General features: G+C 36.1%; 1 protein-coding gene across 4 annotated transcripts in view; it reads left to right on the plus strand.

The window, feature by feature from the left end:
* LOC149784569 (uncharacterized) overlaps positions 1–26,215 on the plus strand; it is a 77,030-nt gene that overhangs the window by 27,202 nt on the left and 23,613 nt on the right. For all 4 annotated transcript variants that reach the window (XM_089932643.1, XM_089932641.1, XM_089932645.1 and 1 more), the window contains exons 9-13: positions 4,096–4,172; positions 7,854–7,928; positions 8,536–8,671; positions 10,813–10,857; positions 14,338–15,154. In XM_089932643.1, coding sequence (XP_089788769.1) covers positions 4,096–4,172; positions 7,854–7,928; positions 8,536–8,671; positions 10,813–10,857; positions 14,338–15,154 — 1,150 coding nt within the window. The remainder of the gene's footprint in view (positions 1–4,095; positions 4,173–7,853; positions 7,929–8,535; positions 8,672–10,812; positions 10,858–14,337; positions 15,155–26,215) is intronic.

Below are 26,215 nucleotides of genomic sequence, written 5' to 3' on the forward strand. Positions count from 1 at the left end.
CAACAGAATGGAACACACTCTAAGTAACATATGACTCTTGCAAGAAATAAACTCTCTCCTCATAAAAGGGACATTTTTCTGGATCAGGTACCCTTGATCAATAAAGAGACCATGAGATTGGTTGCCAGTGCCATTCTAGAGAGAGAGAGAGACCATACATGTACCTGCGGGAGAGAGAGACCGTACATGTACTTAAAAGAAAGATGGGGATCATACAGGTACCCGAGAGAGAGAGATGGTACAGTTGCACGAGTCTTCAGGATAATCATTGATAGAGCTGTATATCACTTAAGGACCGCCTGTTTGTCTGTGACACTGAATTAACACTGATGAAGCCTCCCCAGAAGTACAAAGTGAGCAACCTGTTTTAGCAAACAGATGTTGTGCATGTACATGCTGAATGATGTCACATATTCACCAAAGACATATCAAACATGTGGATTCCAGACAGATATATTCACCAAAGACATATCAAACATGTGGATTCCAGACAGATATATTCACCAAAGAAATTTCAAACATGTTGATTCCAGACATATATTCACCGAAGACATATCAAACATGCGGATTCCAGACATATGTTCACCAAAGACATATCAAAGATGTGGATTCCGGACAGATATATTCATCAAAGACATATCAAAGATGTGGATTCCAGACATATATTCACCAAAGATATATCAAACATGTGGATTCCAGACATATATATTCACCAAAGACATATCAAACATGTGGATTCCAGACATATATATTCACCAAAGACATATCAAACATGGATTCCAGACATATATTCACCAAAGACATATCAAACATGTGGATTCCAGACATATATTCACCAAAGACATATCAAACATGTGGATTCCAGACAGATATATTCAGCCAAGATTTACTGTACATATTGAATTTCTGTCGGATATATTCAGCACAGACATCATACATGCTGAATCCTGTCAGATATATTCAACAAAAACATATTGTACATGCCATGTTGAATCCTGTCAGATATATTCAACAAAAACATATTGTACATGCCACGTTGAATCCTGTCAGATATATTCAACAAAAACATATTGTACATGCCACGTTGAATCCTGTCGATATATTCAAAAAAACATATTGTACATGCCACGTTGAATCCTGTCAGATATATTCAATGAAGACTTTGTGCATGCTGAATCCTGTTTGATATATTCAACAACAAAAATATGTTGTACATAATTCTCTCATAATAAGGGTTAAAGATGTACAGCAAATGAAACAATCATATGTTGAATAATAATAATAATAATAATAATGAGGACTTTGTATAGTGCCTAATCTTTAGAAGCTCTAAGCGCTTTACAACATTAGACAACACCTATAAGATAAAAAAATATATTATTACAAAAACAAACACCATAAAATAAGAAAAAACATTAAAAAATATTTTAGAAAACATGCTGAGAATATTTCAGCTAGGATACATTATTAGATCTTTAAGTTTGTTCTTGCAGTCGAAATAAGTGAGTTTTGAGAGCCCGCTTGAATGTGATCACTGTGTCTTTGTGTCTAAGTTCAGTGGGCAATTAATTCCACGTTGCTGGGCCTTGGTATGCAAAAGAACGCTGTCCATATGACTTTGTTTTCATAGTGGGAATAATGAGTATACGATTGTCAGAAGAGAAGCGTAAGTATCTTGCTGGTGTGTACACATGGATGAGATCGGATAAGTATGTTGGACTAGAGTCTGACAGTGAATTGTAGCACAGAGAACAAAAATTTGTGTTAAATTCTGGATCGAATGGATAGCCAGTATAGGGTACAGAGCAGCGGGGAGGTGTGCTCTGATCATGGTACTCTAAGTATGATCCGAGCAGCTGTGTTTAGAACTATTTGAAGTTTCTGGAGTAGATATTGAGATGAACCAGACAGAATTGAGTTACAGTAGTCCAGTCTTGAAAGTACTAATGAACACACAAGTGTTTTAGTAGCATCAGCTGAAAGATATCTGCGAATTGAGCTGATGCGTCTCAGCTCAAGATATGCAGCCTTGCATATGTTCATGACATGTTGGTGCATTGTGAGAGTACTGTCCAGAGTAACACCTAGGTTTCATACTGATTGTGTGAATTTAATGTTGGCGTTGCTGATATTTATTGTTTGAGGTAAAGGATGTGAATGAGAAAGTCTTTATATTGTGATCAGAGTGGCCTCAATTTTATCATCATTCATCTGCAGCTTGTTACATGTCATCCATGATTTCACATCAGAAATGCACCTCTCTACACCTTGGATGGTAGCATCAACTTCAGTTGGGTGGCTAGATCAGTATATTTGGGTGTCATCAGCGTACAATTGTTGAGACACTGGATGATAATCTATCACACTTGAGAGCGGCTGAGTGTACATAATGAAGAGAACAGATCCAAGAACAGACCCCTGTGGAACACCACAACATAGATCAACTGGGCTGGAGTATATTCCTTTTGCAGATGCAGTTTGTGTCCTGTTAACCAAGTAGAACTTGAACCTCTTGAGTAAATTATGACATGAATCCTGTCTGATGTATTCAACAAAGACTTTGTACTTGCTGAATCCTGTCTGATATTCAACTACAAAAATGTGTTGTATATGCTGAATTCTGTCATAATAAGGGATAAAGATGTACAGCAAATGAAACAATCATATGGTGAGTAAGTTATGTCATGCATGTGAAAATATCACACTCAGTTTTTCAGTTAAGTTTAACAGGTAAAAATGGAAAAGGTTGAATTTCCAATCATTTCAGTCAAATGGCATCATTTCAGTTTTTGTTAACTGTGTACAAGTTTAGAAGTTTTGGTAAGTGTTGCAGTCTTACTTGTGATCAGTTAAAAACCAAACCAAACTTCACTACCCACTTTCCTATAACTATTCCTGATTTACACGGAAGACAGGTCATGTTACCCAAAGTGTTTAGTACAGCATGACAGATGGGGTAAAACAATAGCAATAATTTTTTCTATATTTGTCTTCATTGGTAATTTGCTAAAAATGTAAAGATGCAGAAATATTATGCTCTACAATATTTATTTTATTGCAGTTTATAGCAGTTACTGGTTTAATGAGTATTTTGATTATGGGAATTAATTACATTTACTTGTTTCATATGTATCTTGTTTATGCGAGTTTATTACATTTACTGGTTTAATGAGTATTTTGTTATGGGAGTTTATTACCATTATTGGTTGAACATGTGCCTTGTTTATTACATTTACTGGTTTAATATATATTTTGTTTATAGGAATTTTGTAGTTACTGGTTTATTGTGTAATTTATTTATAGGCATTTATTGCATTAACTGATTTAACAATATTTTTGTGGGAGTTTATTATAGCTACAGTTTTTGGGAGTGTTTTATTTATGGTAGTTATTACATTTAATGGTTTAATGGGTGTTCTGTTATTAGAGTTTATTATATTTTGTTATTTAACATGTTTCATTTTTGACAGTTTATTACATTTACTGGTCCAATGGGTATTTTATTTATGAGCATTTGTTACATTTATTTGATTAAATTGATATATGCTTTGTTTGCAGACTAGAGAATATTTGAGAGAGCCATGTGAGAATGTGAGACCAAAACAAAACAAAATATGTCTGCTTCTCGTCAGCTGACCATCCCTGTTTCTTATTGCCGACCCAAACACTTTTTAAGTATAAAGAATGTTTAAATAAAAGAGAAGAATCAACCTGCATACCAAAATTTTAAAACCAGTGAAAATGGAAACACATTTTGTTTTGTTGGCCTGAGGTGTAATTGCTGAATTCTTTAGAATAAAATAAAAAATAATGTAGTTCTTGCATGGTTTCATATTTTTTGTTGCAGATGATGACTTAAAATATGAAAGTTCAATATAAACATAAGAGGTATTATTATGGCTTAAATGCCATTAATCAAGGCATAATCAGGTGTTTGTGTTCTAAGCAATATGTTTGAAAGTCTTGTAGCTTCCTTATATAATATTTAGAAAAATGTGCTCAAGTGAAGTGGTTTGAAAATAAATTAAAAGCTAAATGAAGTCAGTTTTTGTTAAGAATTAAGGTGTTTTTAATAATATGATGTACTTTCTACAGATGCAAGAAAGTCCACGACAGAAACAGATGCAGACCGGATGCAGAACTCTGCAGAAAATGTAAACAGACCTAGACAGGTAAATATTGCATGCTCCACTTAACCTACATATTAGGTTTGGCAGGAAGCTAATTGCTTGTAATTAGCAAATAAATGTTTCTAAATATTTTTTTCAGGATAACTGATGCAAATTGAATAGAAGCATAGCTAATAAGAGAAATAGTATATTTTGTCTTGCCTGCATGAGAAAAGTGTGAACAGAATTGTCATTTTTCTTATAGCAGCAGCCACAATCTTAAAACTCTTTTAAAGTGTTGTTTTTAAGTTGGTTGCATGTTATTTACAGTGGTTGAACAATGTAGCATGAGGTACAGGTATGATACAGCATTTTTTAGAGTCCTTGTTACAAATGGAAATGAGATCATTCCATTAGATACTGCTGAATTGTGAAATATGATGTGCATTGGAAAGAATGCTTTCAGCATCAAGAATGAATTTGTCGGCCATCGTCATCAGCAGCAGCAATATTTGCATAAGCAGTGCAACTATTATTGCCACTCCCATCATCATCCTCATCATTGTCTTATTCATGATGTTTTTTTGCACAACTAGATAATAAGACTTACAAAATAAGGTAAAGAAATTTTAAATTCCATTATTTTAGGACTGTTTATGCTCGTTTAATAAATTGAGTCAAGCTCCAAATAATATAGATCTTGGTCTGCTGTCACATTATGTGTACTGGCAATTAGAGTCCATGTTGTTTTACCAGTGTATAATATGACATTAGATCTGGGTCTGCTATCTCATTATGTACTGGCAATTAGAGTCCATGTTGTTTGTTTTACCAGTGTATGATATGACATCTGAACTGGGTCTGCTATCTCATTATGTACTGGCAATTAGAGTCCATGTTGTTTGTTTTACCAGTGTATGATATGACATCTGAACTGGGTCTGCTGTCTCATTATGTACTGGCAATTAGAGTCCATGTTGTTTGTTTTACCAGTGTATGATATGACATCAGAACTGGGCCAGTCTGCTATCTCATTATGTACTGGCAGATTAGAGTCCATGTTGTTTGTTTTACCAGTGTATGATATGACATCAGAACTGGGTCAGTCTGCTATCTCATTATGTACTGGCAGATTAGAGTCCATGTTGTTTGTTTTACCAGTGTATGATATGACATCTGAACTGGGTCTGCTATCTCATTATGTACTGGCAATTAGAGTCCATGTTGTTTGTTTTACCAGTGTATGATATGACATCTGAACTGGGTCTGCTGTCTCATTATGTACTGGCAATTAGAGTCCATGTTGTTTGTTTTACCAGTGTATGATATGTTGTTGTTGTTGTTGTAGGGTTTAATGCCATTTTTCAGCACACGATAGGCTATACATGGCGGCCAGTATTAATGGTGGAGGAAGAACCCAGGAAAACACCGGAAAGAACCACCGACCCTCGAGAAGCTACTGGCAAGCTTTCTCACATACCCACATTGGCTGTGTAAGATATGACATCTGAACTAGGTCTGCTATCTCATTATGTACTGGCAATTAGAGTCCATGTTGTTTGTTTTACCAGTGTATGATATGACATCTGAACTGGGTCTGCTATCTCATTATGTACTGGCAATTAGAGTCCATGTTGTTTGTTTTACCAGTGTATAATATGACATTAGATCTGGGTCTGCTGTCTCATTATGTACTGGCAATTAGAGTCCATGTTGTTTGTTTTACCAGTGTATGATATGACATCTGAACTGGGTCTGCTATCTCATTATGTACTGGCAATTAGAGTCCATGTTGTTTGTTTTACCAGTGTATGATATGACATCTGAACTGGGTATGCTATCTCATTATGTACTGGCAATTAGAGTCCATGTTGTTTGTTTTACCAGTGTATGATATGACATCTGAACTGGGTCTGCTACCTCATTATGTACTGGCAATTAGAGTCCATGTTGTTTGTTTTACCAGTGTATGATATGACATCAGAACTGGGCCAGTCTGCTATCTCATTATGTACTGGCAGATTAGAGTCCATGTTGTTTATTTTACCAGTGTATGATATGACATCAGAACTGGGTCAGTCTGCTATCATTATATACTGGCAGATTAGAGCCCATGTTGTTTTACCAGTGTATAATATGACATTAGATCTGGGTCTGCTGTCTCATTATGTACTGGCAATTAGAGTCCATGTTGTTTGTTTTACCAGTGTATGATATGACATCTGAACTGGGTCTGCTATCTCATTATGTACTGGCAATTAGAGTCCATGTTGTTTGTTTTACCAGTGTATGATATGACATCTGAACTGGGTATGCTATCTCATTATGTACTGGCAGATTAGAGTCCATGTTGTTTGTTTTACCAGTGTATGATATGACATCAGAACTGGGCCAGTCTGCTATCTCATTATGTACTGGCAGATTAGAGTCCATGTTGTTTGTTTTACCAGTGTATGATATGACATCAGAACTGGGTCAGTCTGCTATCTCATTATGTACTGGCAGATTAGAGTCCATGTTGTTTGTTTTACCAGTGTATGATATGACATCAGAACTGGGCCAGTCTGCTATCTCATTATGTACTGGCAGATTAGAGTCCATGTTGTTTATTTTACCAGTGTATGATATGACATCAGAACTGGATCAGTCTGCTATCATTATATACTGGCAGATTAGAGTCCATGTTGTTTTACCAGTGTATAATATGACATCAGATCTGGGTCTGCTGTCTCATTATGTACTGGCAATTAGAGTCCATGTTGTTTGTTTTACCAGTTTGTGATATGACATCTGAACTGGGTCTGCTATCTCATTATGTACTGGCAATTAGAGTCCATGTTGTTTGTTTTACCAGTGTATGATATGACATCTGAACTGGGTCTGCTATCTCATTATGTACTGGCAATTAGAGTCCATGTTGTTTGTTTTACCAGTGTATGATATGACATCTGAACTGGGTCTGCTATCTCATTATGTACTGGCAATTAGAGTCCATGTTGTTTGTTTTACTAGTGTATGATATGACATCTGAACTGGGTCTGCTATCTCATTATGTTCTAGCAGATTAGAGTCCATGTTGTTTGTTTTACCAGTGTATGATATGACATCAGAACTGGGCCAGTCTGCTATCTCATTATGTACTGGCAGATTAGAGTCCATATTGTTTATTTTACCAGTGTATGATATGACATCTGAACTGAGTCTGCTATCTCATTATGTACTGGCAATTAGAGTCCATGTTGTTTGTTTTACCAGTGTATGATATGACATCTGAACTGGGTCTGCTATCTCATTATGTACTGGCAATTAGAGTCCATGTTGTTTATTTTATCAGTGTATGATATGACATCAGAACTGGGTCAGTCTGCTATCATTATATACTGGCAGATTAGAGTCCATGTTGTTTTACCAGTGTATAATATGACATCAGATCTGGGTCTGCTGTCTCATTATGTACTGGCAGATTAGGGTCTATTTTGTTTTACCAGTGTATAATATGACATCAGATCCGGGTCTGTACAGTTTGGAGTTGGACTTACAAGCAGGTACATACAGTAGGTCATTTATTAATTTTGCTCATTGTTTACAGTATACATTGATTACAGTATTCATTTTGATTTTAATTTAAAGACAAGATACTTGATTATTTGATTTGTGCCCTGATTGATCAAATCATATTTGTATAACAAAATAGGTTGTCCAAAGTATCACATGCTTTTGAGTTTTGACATGACTTTTTTTCAGAATGACCCCATGCAGCAAAAACCTTCCAAGAAGCAGAAAAAAAAGTTAGAAGCTGAACAATGGAGGAGAGAAAAAGTAAATCTATATAAATTTGGTAGTTTCACACATCCTGGTGTCAGGATAATGTGACTGGGTGGGATATTATGTTCCATTTCTGCAGCATGATGCCCCAGTGCTAGGGATCACAATAAACTGTCACACTGTAGACACTATAAGCAATATGACCGAAATATTGTTAAAATTATGTTAAAAATTAAAATCACACACACACACATACACACACACACACCCACACATAACATTTTCAAATTTTTAAATGGACATGATCATACCTTCATCTTCATAAAATGTTTGTTTATAATGTTGGGGACTTACCATCATAAATTCCTGTTGAGAGCACTGAGCATGTGCTTTTTGTTTTTCTTTCTATCCTTTTAAATGTTAGGGACTCCTTAATTTATGTCAGGGACTCTTAAGATATAGGCTGGAGACTCTTGAGTTTCCTGGATATCGAATCTCATCATGTTAATTGAATGGAAATGTTCTGGTAAAATTTATTTGATTTTATTTATATGCTGCATTTGCCGCTTAAAGCTCTTTTTGCCTTATATAAATGCCATGGGTGAATTAATAATTATTGATTGATTGATTGATTGATTGAGTTTATATTTATTTATTTCAGGAAATGGAAAAAATTGCTGCTGAGCTTTTGAAAAAACAGGAAAAAGAGAGACAAAAGCAGGAGAAAGAGCAGGAGAAACAAGCTGCCAAGAAACAAGAAGAACTTGCTGATGCAGACAAAGAAAAAGATACAATGTGTATGTATAGAAAAAAAGACTTAGCTAGAAATAAGATATTAAATTAGCAAAAGATTACAAGCAGTTAAAAGCTTTGGTGAATTGTCTCTAAATTAAACAAGTTTTAGAGAAAGGTTACCAATCTCCATTGAATGATCCATTATCGTTTTTGGTGTTTGATCCATTAGTATTTTTTTGATCATCATTATAGCACCTTTGGCTGTAATGTTTTAATGCATTGTACTGATGTTTGAGAGTTTTGAGTATGTATTATTGAGAGCAGTTTGCTGCTGTGATTTTATCATGAATTCTATGCTTTTTGGCCTGATCGTTTGACCATTTATATCAAACAATCTGGTCACATTTTGGTCATAATAGCCAACTTTCGAGGTTTTTAATTGATTGCTGTTGGCATGTATCATTCTGAGGATCGTGAAACTTAAATGTCTCCAGTTTACTTTCAGAAGGTATAAGTTGGGAAGGGGAGACATTTCATACATTTGTTTTTCAGTCTTGCATTTTTGATGTACAGAAAATTATCTTTTAAATACATGACTTATTGTAATTGATTAGATATGAAACCTCATAAAGTAATTTAAGGTAACCAATTATTAGATGGCTCTGGTGGCCTAGTGGTTAGAGCATCTGCCTCAGAATTGTGAGGTCGTGGGTTCGAACCCCAGCCGAGTCATACCAAATACTTCCAGAAATGATACTAACAGCTGTCTCGCTTGGCATTCAGGAAAAAGGGGTTAGTGTTAGGACTGGTTGGCCTGGTGTCAGGATAATGTGACTGGGTGGGACATAATGCTACATGTCTGCAGCATGATGCTCCAGTGGTAGAGATCACTATAAACTGCCACACTGCAGACATCATAGCGATTATGACTGGAATTATTTTAAAGCTATGTTAAAAGTCCTAATCTCACACACACACACATAATTTGAATTAGGGTTATTCTGACCTGTATGCCCACTGACTTTATTTTTGTAATTATACCTCCTCCCACCCCACAAGCTTTTTTTTGATTGGATACTAAATGTCAAGTTCTAGGTCTTTGATTCAAGCTTATTAATTTCATTGAATTCTGTGAAATGACAAATGTTTAACTTCAGTATTATCAGTTTATTTAATTGCTACAACTCTGTATATAAGAGAGTTATGGGAAAAAATTGACATTGTCTTATAATTCCCAAACCCTTGTATTGATATAGATGTTTTGAGTACTTATTCAGGTTCAAAAGTTCAGGATTACATTCTGCTGAAGTTTTTTATGCCTTCATATAGGTTTTTGTTTATGAATCATTCTAAAAAATATTGCAGCATTTTTTAAAAAAGAAATCAAGGTCTAAAAATTAATTAAACTAAAGGTCCAATGCCCAGAAGAAGAAAAAAAATGGGCAAAAGGCACAAACAAATCATTCTTAGTTTTTTTTATGAGTGCATTTTATGGCCACATGTCAGGTCTTTGGTATTATCTAATGTTTGATTGTTTTAAATTGTAGACAGGTACTCTAGATAAGATGCCATAAAGTTGGTATTTTTTGTGGATGTAAAATTTTTAAGTTTTATTTAAGAAATAGTGGTTTTAATTAAAGCTATTTATATTGCAGCAATTTTGGATCTTGATTTCTATAGGTTTTTAATTTTCATGGAATTTATTTCAGCATTCTCACTACGAGACCACTAATTTTCTTCCACCACTAAATATTCCCTTTATATGCCATGCATCTGTTTTCATCTGGACCAAGGTGATTTGGGTTTAAAACTGAAAAATTCTGTTAATCTGCCATATATTTTTGTTTTCATTTGATTCAAAGTAATTTTTTTGGGGAGGGGTTCTAAATCCAGACATAACTAACATTTAAACACTGCGCCGGTTCGAGTCTCAGATTCAGCCAATGTAGGTATGTGAGAAAGCATGCCAGTAGCTTCTCGTGGGTCGGTGGTTCTTTCTGGGGTTTTCCCGGGTTCTTCCTCCACCATTAATACTGGCCGCCATATATAGCCTATCGTGTGCTGAAAAATGGCGTTAAACCCCACAACAACAACAACAACAACATTTAAACAAGTTCTTTTCTGCCTGAGGAAATTGTAGAAAAATGTCAGGTAACTTTTATTTTTAATTTAATAGTAAATTAGTTCATTGTTTTTTTTATAGATTGGTTTGAAGACACAAAGAAGTCCAGAAGAGGAAGAAAAAATGGTATTCTTTTAACTTACAGAAATATGTAAAAATGATGTTTAAATACAGGAAAACATCGTAAATTTGAGTGAAAATTGTTGTTTTACTTGGTTGTATATTTAAGGCTAATGCTTATTTGCCATCTTTGAACACTATTTATCTTTTATGAATATATATTTATATGCCAGGTAGTTAGTAATTTCTGCAGACATACATTTTGGAAGTTTTATTCAAGAAGGAAGCCACTGATATCAAAGCACATGTATTAAAAATTATTGTTATGCAGTAATATTGTGATTACTTTCCTTCTGGCATTCCAGGTGTTGTCATCAGTGATTACTTTCCTTCTGGCATTCCAGGTGTTGTCACCAGTGATTACTTTCCTTCTGGCATTCCAGGTGTTGTCATCAGTGATTACTTTCCTTCTGGCATCCCAGGTGTTGTCATCAGTGATTACTTTCCTTCTGGCATTCCAGATGTTGTCATCAGTGATTACTTTCCTTCTGGCATTCCAGGTGTTGTCATCAGTGGTGTTAATGTTAAGGTCATTAGTTACAGTTTTTGAGAGTTGCACATCTTCATCAGCTGCTGTATTGAATTGAAACTTTGTGAAAATTCTGTTTATATTTATTTTGCATTGTCTGTTAGTTTATTTTTATTTATATGCTGTGGGTGATTCAGAATTGTATGTTGTAGCTGACCTTGTTCAAGATCAAGTCTGTTGTGTAGCTGACCAAAATCATAAAGTTTTTAAAAATATTCTGTAAACAACTGATACATAGCCAATATTTTCTCTTTGAGTGTGGGTTTAATATTAGGATCATTATCAGTAGAAGAAAACATTTATCTTTGTCTGAGTTAAGATCATTGTGTTTACCATGTTCTTTATTATAAATTTAGTAACAGATTTTATCTTGTAAACATTTGAAATCTACTGCACTTAAATTTTCCATTATTTGATAGGTTTTGTTCTTTTACAAAATGCTAATTTTCACCTAGGTCTGGTAGAAGAGTATATAACTCTTGTTTATTTGAAATTTATACAATTTGGCAGTATTCATTCATATTGTATTCAGGTTTTGTCTTCTTGAAATTATCCAGAGTACTCTGTAGTATTCTTTGAAAGAGACATTATAGTGAATTCAAACAAGGAAACCTTGGATTATAATACTGTGATTCAATGAAAGACTTAGCAAATCAATACAATTCAGGTCATTGGTACATTAGTACATTAGTAACTATTGTCCACTACAGGCACACCAACCCTTCATTGTTGGAAATTATTTGGAATACCACTAAAAATTATTCATAACCTTATTCATTAGTATTTGTGTTAGAAATTCTAGAATTATTTGGGATTTAATTTGCAATATGGTAAATTTACATTTTCACTTTGAACGAAACAAATTATGTTTGAATTTGACAAAGCATGTTTTTACTCACTTTTCTATTACTTATTTTAAGACCATGGAGTTATAATAGTACAGTGTATTTCTGTATTGTATACAGTGTATGTATGTGTTGTGTACACTATGCTGTGTATTTAGGTTGTGTTTAGCATATTTAAGAGGTGTGTACAATGCAGTCGACTCCACTTAACTGCACATCGGTTAACTGCACACTCCGGATAACTGCACGTAGTCACGCCGGTCCCGTTTTTCCCCAATGCTTTTCAATGGGAACAAACTTCGGATAACTGCACTTCGCTTAAATGTACACTCCAGATAATAGCACAATAGATGTTCTGCCCGTGGCACATTATTCATTACAATTTTACTCCGGTTAATTGCACAAGGTGTAGTCAGGATCAGTTATTGCCAGTCCACTGCTGTAGCGCTTCAAATAAGCCGACAATTAAGCCAGTAAATGCGACTTTGTAAATGATTGACATGTAAAGGATGTCATAGGTGGTAGATACATGTATATTCCCACCCACCAGGGAGCAATATCGTGGGAACAGTCATATGTTGCAATAGATGACGGTCTTCAGACAGAAGGTGAAATCGATGACTCAGTAGAAAATGACAAAAGAAGTGATGACGACGACGCAGTAGATGACCAGGTTTCATCTAAAGTTGCTATTCAGTCACTCCAGAATTTACGCAGATTCATGGAACAGAGAGAATGTGAGCTGTTTGAACCATTTTACAAAATAGAGTCGGCAATTCACCAACTTATTAATAAAACTTGTGTGCAGACATCAACTGCCGATTTCTTTTAGAAATCGTAAATTTCATTGTGTTTGATTTAACAATATTACGTTAGTGTTGTTCATTGTAGGCTCTTGTTTCATTTAAGTAAACGTTGAAAGAGTGGATTCTAATCATCTTTATACGTTATTCTTCACCTATATTCGTGCCGTGCTAAGTTAAAGCTGTATTATACCGTACTTCGGTTAACTGCACACTCCGTTTAACTGCACAGTGTCGTGACGGGCCCGATGCTGTGCACTTAACCGGAGTCGACTGTATATGTATCACATAGTAGGTATATGTGCAGTTTCTTATTTTTTATATTACCACACATTAAATATCACTTTATGTGACTCTGATTGGTTCAAATAAGCCCATGAAATTATTGTGCTGTATTCTCTTTATTGATTGGCTGTGATCGAGGCAAAACTTCTTTAACCCTGCCTTCTGGGATTTTGTTTCAAATGAACATTTTTGGCTGTCATTTTTTAAATTGACTCATGAAAAGGGATTGGTAAAAAAATGGTCTCATCTGCTTTAATATGGCTAATTTATCCGTTCATTGGTTTCTGATGTCATTTATAATATATTTTAACCTGAAAAATGGCTAAAACCACAAGACAGAAGCAGTAACAACAAGTAAAACTATGGGTATTGCTTGTGTGGGGTGGGGATCGGGGAAGAGTTATATCTGAAGCATGGAATCCACCCTATACACAAGCATGATTTAAATGTTAAATTTCCAGAAGTAAATAAACTCACCTCTGCTAACAGAAGAATGTGGACATATACCAGTCTCTAAACCAACAGAAGTTTGTCCAACCACTGCATATTTACACAGTTAATATGTGATGCAATTCCAAGTTAAAATGAAATTTGTTTGCATATTCTGTCATCTACTGTTCCAAATTAAACACTGCAAATATCCAGTCACAAATACGTTACAGTAAATAGGGGAATTTCTGCATCCAGTAAACTTTCTTTCACATGAATATTGTTTCTGTGTTAATTAGATTATTTTTCTCATCATAAATGGCCAATCCACTGACAAATCTCAAACAAAATTTGCTGCAAAAAAAACTGCAAAATCATTAACTTCATCCACTTGTAAGCATATTAATATTATGCAGAAGTGCACAGTTACACCATTTTGTTTTCATATTTTATCATGTACATCACAATACAGGGGAGGTGAAGTGATTTATTATAAAAGTGTGCATATTCTTGATATATGTTCCTGTCTGGTTACAGCACTATTACCAATGTCATTAGTGTTATACAAATTAATAATGTATACTAATATTTCCAGAGAGGAGACAGACTGACTCAGAAACATTAATCCACACTGAGGAGGCAGATTCCAGTGCTACTTCAGGGAGGACTACTCCATCAGATATTGGCCAAAAATTCACACCTTTGGTGCCAACTGATGATCCTTGTGATGCCATGCCAAAGAAGAACCAGTTTGAACCATACAACAAAGGACTATACTCAGATGGAAATCGTCAGCATACCCAAGGTGCCACATCAGTTAATAACAAGGGTTTTTATTCAAGTGGAAATCATCATAATACCCAAGGTGCCACTTCAGTGAATAACAAGGGTTTTTATTCAAGTGGAGATCTTCAGCATACCCAAGGTGCCATACCAGTTAATAACAAGGGTCTTTATTCAAGTGTAAATCACCAGCATACCCAAGGCGCCACACCAGTTTATAACAAGGGTCTTTATTCAAGTGGAAATCATCAGCACACCGAAGGTGCCACACCAATTTATAACAAGGGTTTCTATTCAAGTGGAAATCATCAGCATACCCAAGGTTCCACTTCAGCTAATAATAACAATGGTGTGTACTTTGGTGGAACTCATCAGCATATCCAAGATGCCACATCAGTTAAAAACAAGGGTCTTTTCTCAAGTGGAAATCAGAATACCCAAGGTCCTACATCAGTTAATAACAACAAGGGTGTATACTCTAGTGGGAATCATCAACATACCCAAGGTGCCACATCAGTTGATAACAAGGGTCTGTACTTGAGTGGAAATCAGCATACCCAAGGTACCCCATCAGTTAATAACAAGACACAGATGCCAGGTGATTTTGATCGGCGTCCTCTAGACTCAAGGTATCTTATTTGTCATAGAGATGGTATTATATAGGAATCTTTTTGTATGTTTGTCCTTTTGTCTGCCTTACATTCTCGCAATAGCCATGCCACATTTTTGTCAGATTGCAATGACACTTGTTTGTTGTTGTTGTAGGGTTTAACGCCATTTGTTAGCACAAGATAGGCTATACATGGCGGCCAGTATTAATGGTGGAGGAAGAACCCTGAAAAAACCCAGAAAGAACCACCGACCCACGAGAAGCTACTGGCAAGCTTTCTCACATAATCACATTAGCCGAATCCGAGACTCGTACTAACGCAGACAGAGGTGAGATGGCAGTGATGCATAACAGTGAGCACTTTAGACCACTCGGCCACTAGGGGCCCTGCCATGACACTTGGTAAATAGCATTATCATCATCTCACATGTAAACAAATTACTGTACACTTCAATTTTTTTTTGGCATTATAGTCCTTTAGTGTCCTTCGTCAGAATGCAGTCTAAGAAAAAACACATGTCTTGCATTTTTTTAAGGACTGCTGTGAAACTTAATACATATCATGGACATTATCTTTTTGCTACATAATTTTTCTAAGAGTTTTTACCCTGTGTGTGCTTTTGTTAATTTTTGTGATAACTTTTTAAATATTTTAGCATCTTCAGATGATATGTATGTTAACTAATTATAGTACTTGCACTATTTTCATGGGGGCCGAAGGGTCTAAAGCGTGCTCTGTTACGGATCACTCCCATCTCACCTCTGTCTTCGTGGGTTCGAGTCTAGGATTCAGCCAATGTGGGTATGTGAGAAAATTTGCCAGTAGCTGCTTGTGGGTTGGTGGTTTTTCCTGTGGTTTTCCCAGGTTCTTCCTCCACCATTAATACTGGCTCCCATGCATAGCCTATCGTGTGCTGAAAAATGGCTTTAAACCCCACAACAACAACAACTACACTATTTTCATAAGGGTTATGCCCCTTTTTTGACTATAGACATATGTCCATCAGTCCCAGGCTAAGCTAATATGGTTATGTGAGAAAGATTACCAGTAGCCTCATGTCAGTCAATGGTTCTTCCTGGGCTCTTCCTCCACCAGATACACTGGCAACCATGAATAGCCTATCATGTGCTGACAAATTGCATTTAACTCAAACTTATCAACATCATTTGGTAGAGTTGAGGTGAGTGAGAGGCAGGGAAACTTGTCTGAGCAAATTGTTCTAGCTTGTTTGCAATAGTTATGCCTTTAACTGTTGCCTTGTTTGTGATAAAATTGGTTGGACCAAAAGACACGTGATAGTGGTGATACAATTGTTTGGATTAAAAGACACATGATACTGGTGATAAAATTGGTTGGATCAATAGTAATATGACACCTTTGATAAAATTGGTTGGCCCAAAAGGCACATGATACTGGTGATAAAATTGGTTGGATCAAAACACATGATACTGGTGTTAAAATTGGTTGGATCAAAACACTCGTGATACTGTTGATAAAATTGATTGGACCAAAAGACACAATACTGTTGATAAAATTGGTTGGATCAAAAGACACATGATACTGGTGATAAAATTGGTTGGATCAAAACACTCATGATACTGGTGATAAAATTGTTTGGACAAAAGCCACTTGATACCGGTGATAAAACTGGTTGGATCAAAACACATGATACTGGTGATAAAATTGGTTGGATGAAAAGACATATGATGCTGGTGATAACATTGGTTGGATCAAAGACAGGTCATACTGGTGATCAAAATTGTGGATCAAAACTCATGCTGCTGGTGATAAAATTGGTTGGATCATAAAGATTGTTAACAAAGCTTATTGATTAGTATAGGGATTGCTAACAAAGCTTGTTTATTTTAACTCCACGATATAATGGCCATTCACCATAAGGTTAGGGAATTTCTCTCTGCTACCTCCGAATGCAATGGGCCATGAAAGTTTAGAAGACATCTTTATCATATGTGTATGCAAAAGGGAAGTAACTCTTACATTTCATTATTGTCTGTGTGATTCTGATTGGTACCACTCCAATTTTTCCAGGTGTAATTGAACTGCATGAATACATTTTGGTTTCTAATGCAATTTTTATGTCTTCTTGGTAATATAAGTTGGCCTTTTTTAACAGTCTGTACATATTAGTTGTAGGATAGTGCTAGGTACCATGAATAATTTTGGTATACTGTGGTATTACAGAACATACCATGATACATACCATGGTATACTGTGGTATTACTGAACATACCATGATATGTACCATGATATAATTTGGTATTACTGAACATACCATGATATGTATCATTGTATACTGTGGTATTACTGAACAAACAGTGACAAGTACCATGGTATGCAGTGGTATTACTAAACATACCATGATACATATCATGGTATACAGTGTTATTACTGAACATATGATAAGTACCATGGTTTACTGTGGTATTACTGAACATATGTGATATATACCATGGTATATTGGGGTATTACTGAACATACCATGATATGTACCATGGTTTACTGTGGTATTACTGAACATACCATGATACTTATCATGGTATACTGTAGTATTACTAAACATAAGGTGATATGTACCATGGTATACTGTGGTATTACTGAACATACCGTGATACCTACCAGCATATACTGTGGTATTACTGAACATATTATGTTATGTACCATGATATACTGTGGTATTAGTGAACATACCATGATATGTACCATGGTATACTGTGGTATTTCTGAACATACCATGATACATGCCATATTATACTGGAATTATATTAGGGACTCACAATTTAATGTGATGGGGCACGGACGTGACATTATTTTAAATTTCCTTCTGTCACTAGCTGGAAAAATTAATTATCATGAGATGAAAGAAAATAAACTATCTTCTTGAAAGAAAATCACAAGAAAATAACTGCCCTCCTCTCTGAATATTAAATGGCCAGTACCGTATAGTATGAATTTGCTATATGTATTTTTTTATTGTATAAGCTGTAATCTTAAAGTTCACTAAGGTGGGATGAAAATTTTTACAGCTGATACCCTGAAAAAGACCTGCTGATATTATCTTATAATGTAAAATGAAAACATGCTCTTAATATCATTCAATTCATAACAAGTTTACTTGGCAATTTTTATACATTCTATGCTAATGGAAACTATTGAAGTATCAGTAGAGTGATAAATTACCTTGGTACTTACCATTGGACAAATATCACAGTAAATTGATAATATAGCAGACCTCTGTTATAGGCACTTGTTTGTTTCTTTTCAAGCTCATTATAGATATGTCAATTAAATGCAAATAATTTACTATAGATGCTTTAAAGGCATGGAGGACAAGCATGAAATGACAACCATCAAATATGCCTTTCCTGTACATTGAGATTTAATTGAGATTTTGCCCACACCCCTGATGCTGATAACAAAACAGTGGGAGGCATAGTGGTTAAAACATCTGCCTTGGATGTGGAAGGTCGCAGGTTCAAACCTTGGCTGAGTCATACCAAAGACATATAAAAACAGTACTAACAGCTGCCTTGCTAGGTGCTCAGCATTAAGACTGAGGACTGGTTGGTCTGGTGTTAGGATAATGTGACTGGGTGGGACATGATGCTACATGTCTGCGGCATAATGCCCCAGTGCTACATATGACTATCAACTGTCATGCTGCAGATATCATAGCCATATGACTGAAAAATTGTTAAAGCTTTGTTAAAAATCCAAATCACAGACACACACATCACATGACCTTAGTTAGCCAACCAAAATTAGTCCTTCTTAGTGGTAGCCATGGCAGTAACTAGGTAAACTGTTAAAACTGAATGAGAAAATGGCTCTGAACATAAATTGTAGACAGAAGGAAGTTGTCTTCATGTCCATTGTGTGCATTTCTATTTTTATTTGTACATTTGGACCTAATTAATGGCATTGAAATGGCATCGTCACTTCTAAATGGAATATTTTTCCTGGACAGAGACTGTTCAGGAGGAAAACACCTTGAGGAGGGTGACACAGACTTGGCCGTTCCAGTTTGATGCTGTAAAGGGTGGAATTCTGTTTTAAGGTAGTAGTTGAAGAAATGTACAGAATTTTGCCTCCTTAAGAATGGCTGCCTCCAATGACAATTAGTACTATATCCAATGACAGCAGCAGGGAAGTCGTACAGACCAGGTGGCTCAGATAAATTTAACCCTCCCACCAAACATTTCTCCGTAGAAGCCTCAGATTTCAAAAATAAACCCTCCTACGAAAATTAATCCGCAAAATTTCAACCCAAAGTGCATTTTCAGACATAAAAAAAAACAGCAATTTTTTGGGGGGGTATTGTAAAATTTGTTTGTGCCATAATGAATTATGGTGGGCTGCGGATACTAATTTTATTTCACAATAAAACAATATAGTTGAAAATAAGATGAGTCGAAAAGTTAGCACAGTTGGAGAACCTCATTCTGCCAGATTAGCGCGAGAGCAATTAGCGGCATTAAAGAAGTTCATTCCAACAAAACGATTATTTAAGAAAAATGTTCGTGGTTACGAAGATATGCAACATGGAATTTCAGAAACTTCGGCAAAATGGTTGAAGCCAGTGACCGGAACAATTGAGCAGGTTGTATATGGCGACGAAAAAGATTCAGATGCTAGAAAACGTGGAATCTTTCCTATGTTGAAAGGTATTGAGGATCAATCACGAACATTACCCGAGCGATTAGCAATAGCAGCAGCGGCGCAACAACTTGCAATTACTGATGGAGGAAAACCTGGAGATGGAAAACCGGGAGGAAGAAAAATCGCAATGATAAAAGGGAAGTTTAATATCGATAATTTAAGAGAAAATTTCACCGATGAGGGATGGGAAATAATATCGCAGCCCCTCTCGACATTGTATAATATAGATGAGATTGGCCAATTTGCGGAGGAATATTTTAGTAGTCGAACTGAATTTTTGACTGCAGTGGGGAAAAAAAGATATGCAACTCGCGATAGTTGGTATGATATGGTATATAAAATTTACACACAAACAACATCAATAAGGAAGACAACGGATCCGCGTTACAGAAGATTTTTAGAAACAGCAAGAGATACACAAAGATATAATAAGCAAGTAGCGGACGAAAGAAAACAAGAGGAGAAAGAAAGAAAACAACAGGAAAAAGAAGAAAGAAAACAACTGGAAAAAGAAAGAAAACAACAGGAGAAGAAGGAAAAAACTAAAAAACGAGGGAGAAAAGAAACATCACAGGAAGATATTCAACCACAGGAGCCAATATTTCAACCAGAGGAATTAGGAGCTAGACCAAAGGAAGATATTCCACCACAGAAAAAGGAAAGAAAACCAAAAAAGAAAAAAGATCAAAGTGATGAACCGATAATTGTACCCGAATATAAATCATCACCGGCTATTAGTTCGTTTACAATTGATCCTAGTGTAACAGCGGATAATTATTTGAATACAAACAGGTTGTATTTACTTGGCAACTATGATTCAGTAGTTCAAATGGCTGCGGTTGATTCTACGGAAAATAAAAGATTCTTTTTGCGAAAAGAATTTGATGCTGGTAAAGTTAAAACTGTTGATTGGTATGCGATAATGTATTTTGGTAGTTTAGGAAAACCAGTAAGATATTCCGATGAAGATTTTGGGAAATTTGTATCGGATGTTGGTAATTACAGAATAGAGTTATCAGAGGGAAAAGCAATAGCAAGAGCAAGAGCAAAAGAATTTTTAGCAACATCTAAAAAGGATATTCCTGCATCAGCATACTCCTACCTCGATCCATTACCTACAGATGTTTCTACTTTATTACAACCTCTTCCTCCTCGTCCCACTCCTCTTTCATTACCTACAGGTAAGGAAAGTTCGCCACCTGAGAGAAGTGGTACTCCTGAAAAGGCTCAACTGGGTAATCTTCTTACTATAAGGGAAAAATATCCTAAACAAGATAGTCCTACAAGGGATTTGCCACCGAAGTCATCGTCGTCAGGGACATCTTCATCGCCGTCAGACGAAATATTTTACTCAACGCCATTACAATCTCCAGAAACAAAAAAAACAGGAAGTGGATATTCAGTTTGTCCCGATAGTGTTGTCAATGATGTATCTCGCCTCGAAGTATTAATCGGAGGAAAGCGAGCAGGAAATAATTCTCGTGAGATAGTCAACGAAGCATCAGATATTTGTCAGCGATTATTCCGTGGTGGTATCATCGATTCTCACATTTACAAGGAGTTTGTCGATGAACTCATCGATTAAATCAACACAATTGAAATAATATGATTATTCATAAACATCAACGCAGACCTAATCAGGTTCGCATAGTAAACTCTCGATTGCCAGTATACAAATATATTCACGGTAATGGATTCGGCGATATCGTTGGAAGTCTTGTCACGCGAGTAATACCTAAAATTGGACCCGTGATTAAGCAATTTGGGTTGAAAGCGATAGGAAAGATCGGCGAGACTGCCATTTCTGGTATCGGTAATTTGGCCAGTAAAGGCTTCAACGCTATCAAAAATAAAATATTAAGTTTAGTACGTAAAAAGCAACCTGTTAAATTACCTATTACCAGAGAAATGCCACCTGAAGTCAGTAAGGCCATAAATGATGCGGCAAATAAAAAAATAAATGATCTAGCACAGGAAGCTGCTATAACAAATCTAGTGCAGGAAGTTGCTAATATAAATCCAGCACAGAATGTTGCTAATACAAATTTAGCAAATACAAGTTTTGTTTCAGGTAGTGGTCTTCGTTTTAAACGATATTATTAGTAATAAATGTTCGCACAAGTGTCAAATGAAGTATTTGATATGGACGAGCCAGTAGGTAGGGATACATCAGTGCGAGATTTTCAGTATTTCTCGTACGATGTAGTTGAGCCAGATTCAAGAAATCGAAAGGAAATTCAAGTCCACGATACAACAAGATATTTTCTTCCATCTGAGGCGTATATCGAATTTGTTGGAAAAATTGTAAAGGCAGCTGATGGTACCAACTACGATGCGGATTTTGGTGTTGGTTTTGTCAATAATGGTATCATGGCATTATTCAAGAATGCCACTTACATGATTGATGGAAGAGAGATTGAATCAATTACGAACAACGTTGATATAGCAACGACTATCATAGGTCTAGCGAGATACTCGGATGATTTTACCAGATCAGCCGGTCCTAGTATGATGTTTGCCAAGGATAATTCCAACTACCCTGAACATTTACCATTTGATATTGGTAGACCGGTAACCGTTGCTGGCGCCGCCGCTGATATTCGTTCAGCGATGATCTCCCCCAATGGCAATTACAATCTTGGATTTGCCATAAGAAAAAATATGTTGAAGGGAGATGAACGAAAATTCTCCTGTGCAATTCCATTATCTCATATTTTTGGATTTTGCAGACATTTCAGAAAAGTTATTTACGGAGCGAAGCATACGATATCTTTCGTTCGAGATGCCAATGATGACAGAGCCATTTGGAGAGATCCTGGTGATCCTGGTAAAGTTGTCCTTGAAAAAATTACCTTGTGGATGCCAGCAATAGTTCCATCGATGATCATAGAAGAAAAATTATTATCATTTATGAATCAAGGAGGAAAATCCATCATGTCTTGGTTGACAACAATGACTGACTCCAACGAAAATGTTAATATGGACGGAATTTTTACCTGGCGAATTGCTTCACAGCAAGGCTCTTCCGCACCTAGACATATCTTTGTTGCTCTGCAAAGCATGATCAGAGACGATCAATTACATAGTAACATGATATTCGATAGATTAGAGGCAACAAACGTATCGTTGAGAATAAATGGCCAACAGGAGCCATCTGAGGAAATAGCCATCGATTTTGAAAATTATTCTACGGCCCGTGCATATCATCGATTACTAAGTTTCATGGGTCGTGATCAAAATATTGATACCGGATTGCAAATATCACAACTAGATTTTAATACACTCTATCCCATCTATTACTTTTCCCTGGAACATCTCGATTTAGTAAAGCAGTCGGTCGTTGATATTCATTTCAAAGCCAGAATTAACACAGGAGGACCAGCAAGAGCAATCGCTGTTATTCTCAGTGATAGAACAATGATCCTGGAGGGTATCAGTGGTAGAATGAGAGTCATCGATGCACCCGTAGAGAACATGTGATAAATTCTAAATTTAGATTAAGTGATTATTAATATGCCATACGATCACGTCAGTGTAACTCTGACCCCGGGTCAGGTGAAAAAACTTCATGCAGCAACAACAGCGCGACGAGGTTTAAGTTTAACCTTAAAAAGTAATCAACTTCACGGTGGACCTAACAAACTATCGTTAACTAAAAATCAACACGGACATTTCACCAGAGCCAGATCAGCAAATACTGGTATTCGTTTGAATCTCTCGATAGGCGCAATCAGAGATATGATCAAAGTAGGTGGTATTTTCCCGCTATTCGCCGCTATTCCAGGATTAATAGCTGCAGCGGCCCCCATGATTGCAAAGGCAGTAGGATTGGGCGCTGCTGGAGCAGTAGGTTCCGCATTAGCAAAAAAGGTCGTCGGAGGAAGATATCGCAAAAAAAAGGGAGGATTTCTCTTCCCCTCTCTTCTCGCAAAATTGTTGCAGCCGCAACAAGGATCCGGCCTTTACCTAAGACGACCCCCGTACGGATCCGGTCTAAGTCGAGCCTACCAACCTCAAATTTAGATTTAATCAGTGAAGCAAAAAAAAAGAAAATAAAATTTTTCAGAGGCGTATTTATGCGAGATCAACTACCAGATAAACCAAATCCTACCGAGACAGGAATAATAAACCTCGATAAAAATTCCGGTCCTGGCACTCACTGGGTTGCTTACGCGATTAATCCTCGCGAAGTTATTTACTTCGACTCATATGGATTAGCACCGCCAAATGAATTTATCAAATATGTGTCAAAACTAAAACTTCCGGTTTGGTATTCAACACTTCCAACACAAACATTAGCAGATCCACCAATATGCGGTTTAGAATCAATTAACGTCCTTGATGCAATTTCAAAATCATCCAATCCTTATCGCAAAATTTTATTTGAATATACCGTAGATAAATATCATGGTTGACATTTACGGTAGATCTCTCTTCAGAAAAGAAAAAAAAGACGCAGTCGACATCGATACATCAAAGTTTGCAACTAAGAGCGATATTAACAATCTTTTATCGCTGTCAGAGGTGGATCCTGGCGAAGTTGCTGTTTTTCAAAATACCGAAGGGCGATTACAAACTAGCAACGTTAAAATAACTGACATAATCAAGCGAGACGAATACCGCGATCACATTAGTCAATTTACTCGCCAATCGGAGATGGTATTAAAATCTATTGCTGATATCGCCGATATTATAGCAAAGTTACCCCTGAAGGCCGATAAAGCATTACACGACGATCTTCAGGACAGAATGACAAAAAGATTTAATAGGCTAAATAACGACCTTAAAAAACTTGACGATGTTTTAGATAAATTTAGCAAAAAATTTGACGAGAATATAAAAACATCCAGTGATACTTCCTCCGCCGCAAACGAACTAGCAAATAAGAAAGCCGATCAAGCATCACATGACGATCTCAGCGAGAAAATAAAAAAAATCAACGAGGAAATTACTAATATTCTTGCCGAAATTAACGAAGTAAATATCTCGATTGGTCAGAAACCATCCACCGACGATCTCAACAAAAAAATCAACGAGGAAATTATTAAACTCGGTAATGTTGTTGTTCCTGAATTTACCAAGGGGATTAACGCGATGCAAGTACAAATAAAATCCATCAACGATGAAATTAACGCGGTACGTGAATTGGCGCGTCAAAAGTTAGATACATCAATGTACGACGAAAAAATTCAAGATTTAAACACAAAAATATCGTCAATGAACCTTGGAAGATTATCGCGAATTTCGATACCAGAAAAAGCAGAAACAAGGAATGTTACCTGTAGTGTGCCATTTGTGGTAAATACACATAAAGGTATATGGACACCTGGGGTTGACCCATTTCCCCTTCAAGCGCCAATTATAGGTATTTATCGAATATATATTATCTCCAGGATAAAATTCAATGCAAAAACCAGTAATGCAATTTTCACTGAATATTATCCCGGTTTTATTATTGTACCCTTAACTGAAGGGCAAGTATTTTTTATCAAACTGGAACCACCAGATAGAACCATAACAAAACCAATTCCTTTTTTTGTAGTTTTCGAATATTTATCCGAAACACCCCCAGAATTGTATAGAGAATTATTTATATATGAACGCATCTGATTACCGTTATAATCAGGCGAGATCATGGCAGGATTCGTTACGAAAACAACTTGATGATTATCAAACAAAAATAAATAAATACCAGCGCAAATTAGTTATCATTGATGTTGCAGTGTACACGGTATCAGCTGTGGTCGCTGGTGCAGGAATAATTTTATCCGCGGTAACAATGATAGCGCCAATCGTTGCAACAATAATAATCTCGTCAACAACAGCAATCGCGGGTGTTCTTAATATCATCGCGAAAAAAATAGCTTCGTGCACAAGTGAGAAATTATCATCGTACAAAAGTAAACTTGCTAAAGTTAGTGACGCGTACTCGAAGTTATCATTGTTACTTTCTGAAAGTCTCAACGACGGTATTATATCCGATCTAGAATTTTCTTCAATGATTAGTATTTACTCGGAGATTGAACAAATGAATATTAATAATGTCCGAGTTAGCCCAGATCGTGACAAACACGACACCACCAACAACAACGTTAATATCGCTAAGTTCAACGAAACCCGAATTTAGTATTAATTTCTCAACACCAATTAACGTTAACGAAATTGCATTAACACAATTGCGCGTCTACAATAGCTGGCCTAATGTTAGATCGAAATCATTCGGTAATTTGATGCCAAATAATTCACTTGTTTTTGCAAATAAAAATAAACCCGATGGAACACCCGATTGGATCGTCGTTGGTATACCAACCGGTAGTTACGAAATTGATCAGCTGAATAATGAGTTTACTACCAGAATATCAAATTTAACCGGCGATGCTACTCCGGGAATAAAGATATCTT

The sequence above is a fragment of the Sinohyriopsis cumingii genome, chromosome 14, assembly GCF_028554795.1.
Source record: "Sinohyriopsis cumingii isolate HCF-2022 chromosome 14, ASM2855479v2, whole genome shotgun sequence".
Lineage (NCBI taxonomy): Eukaryota > Metazoa > Mollusca > Bivalvia > Unionida > Unionidae > Sinohyriopsis > Sinohyriopsis cumingii.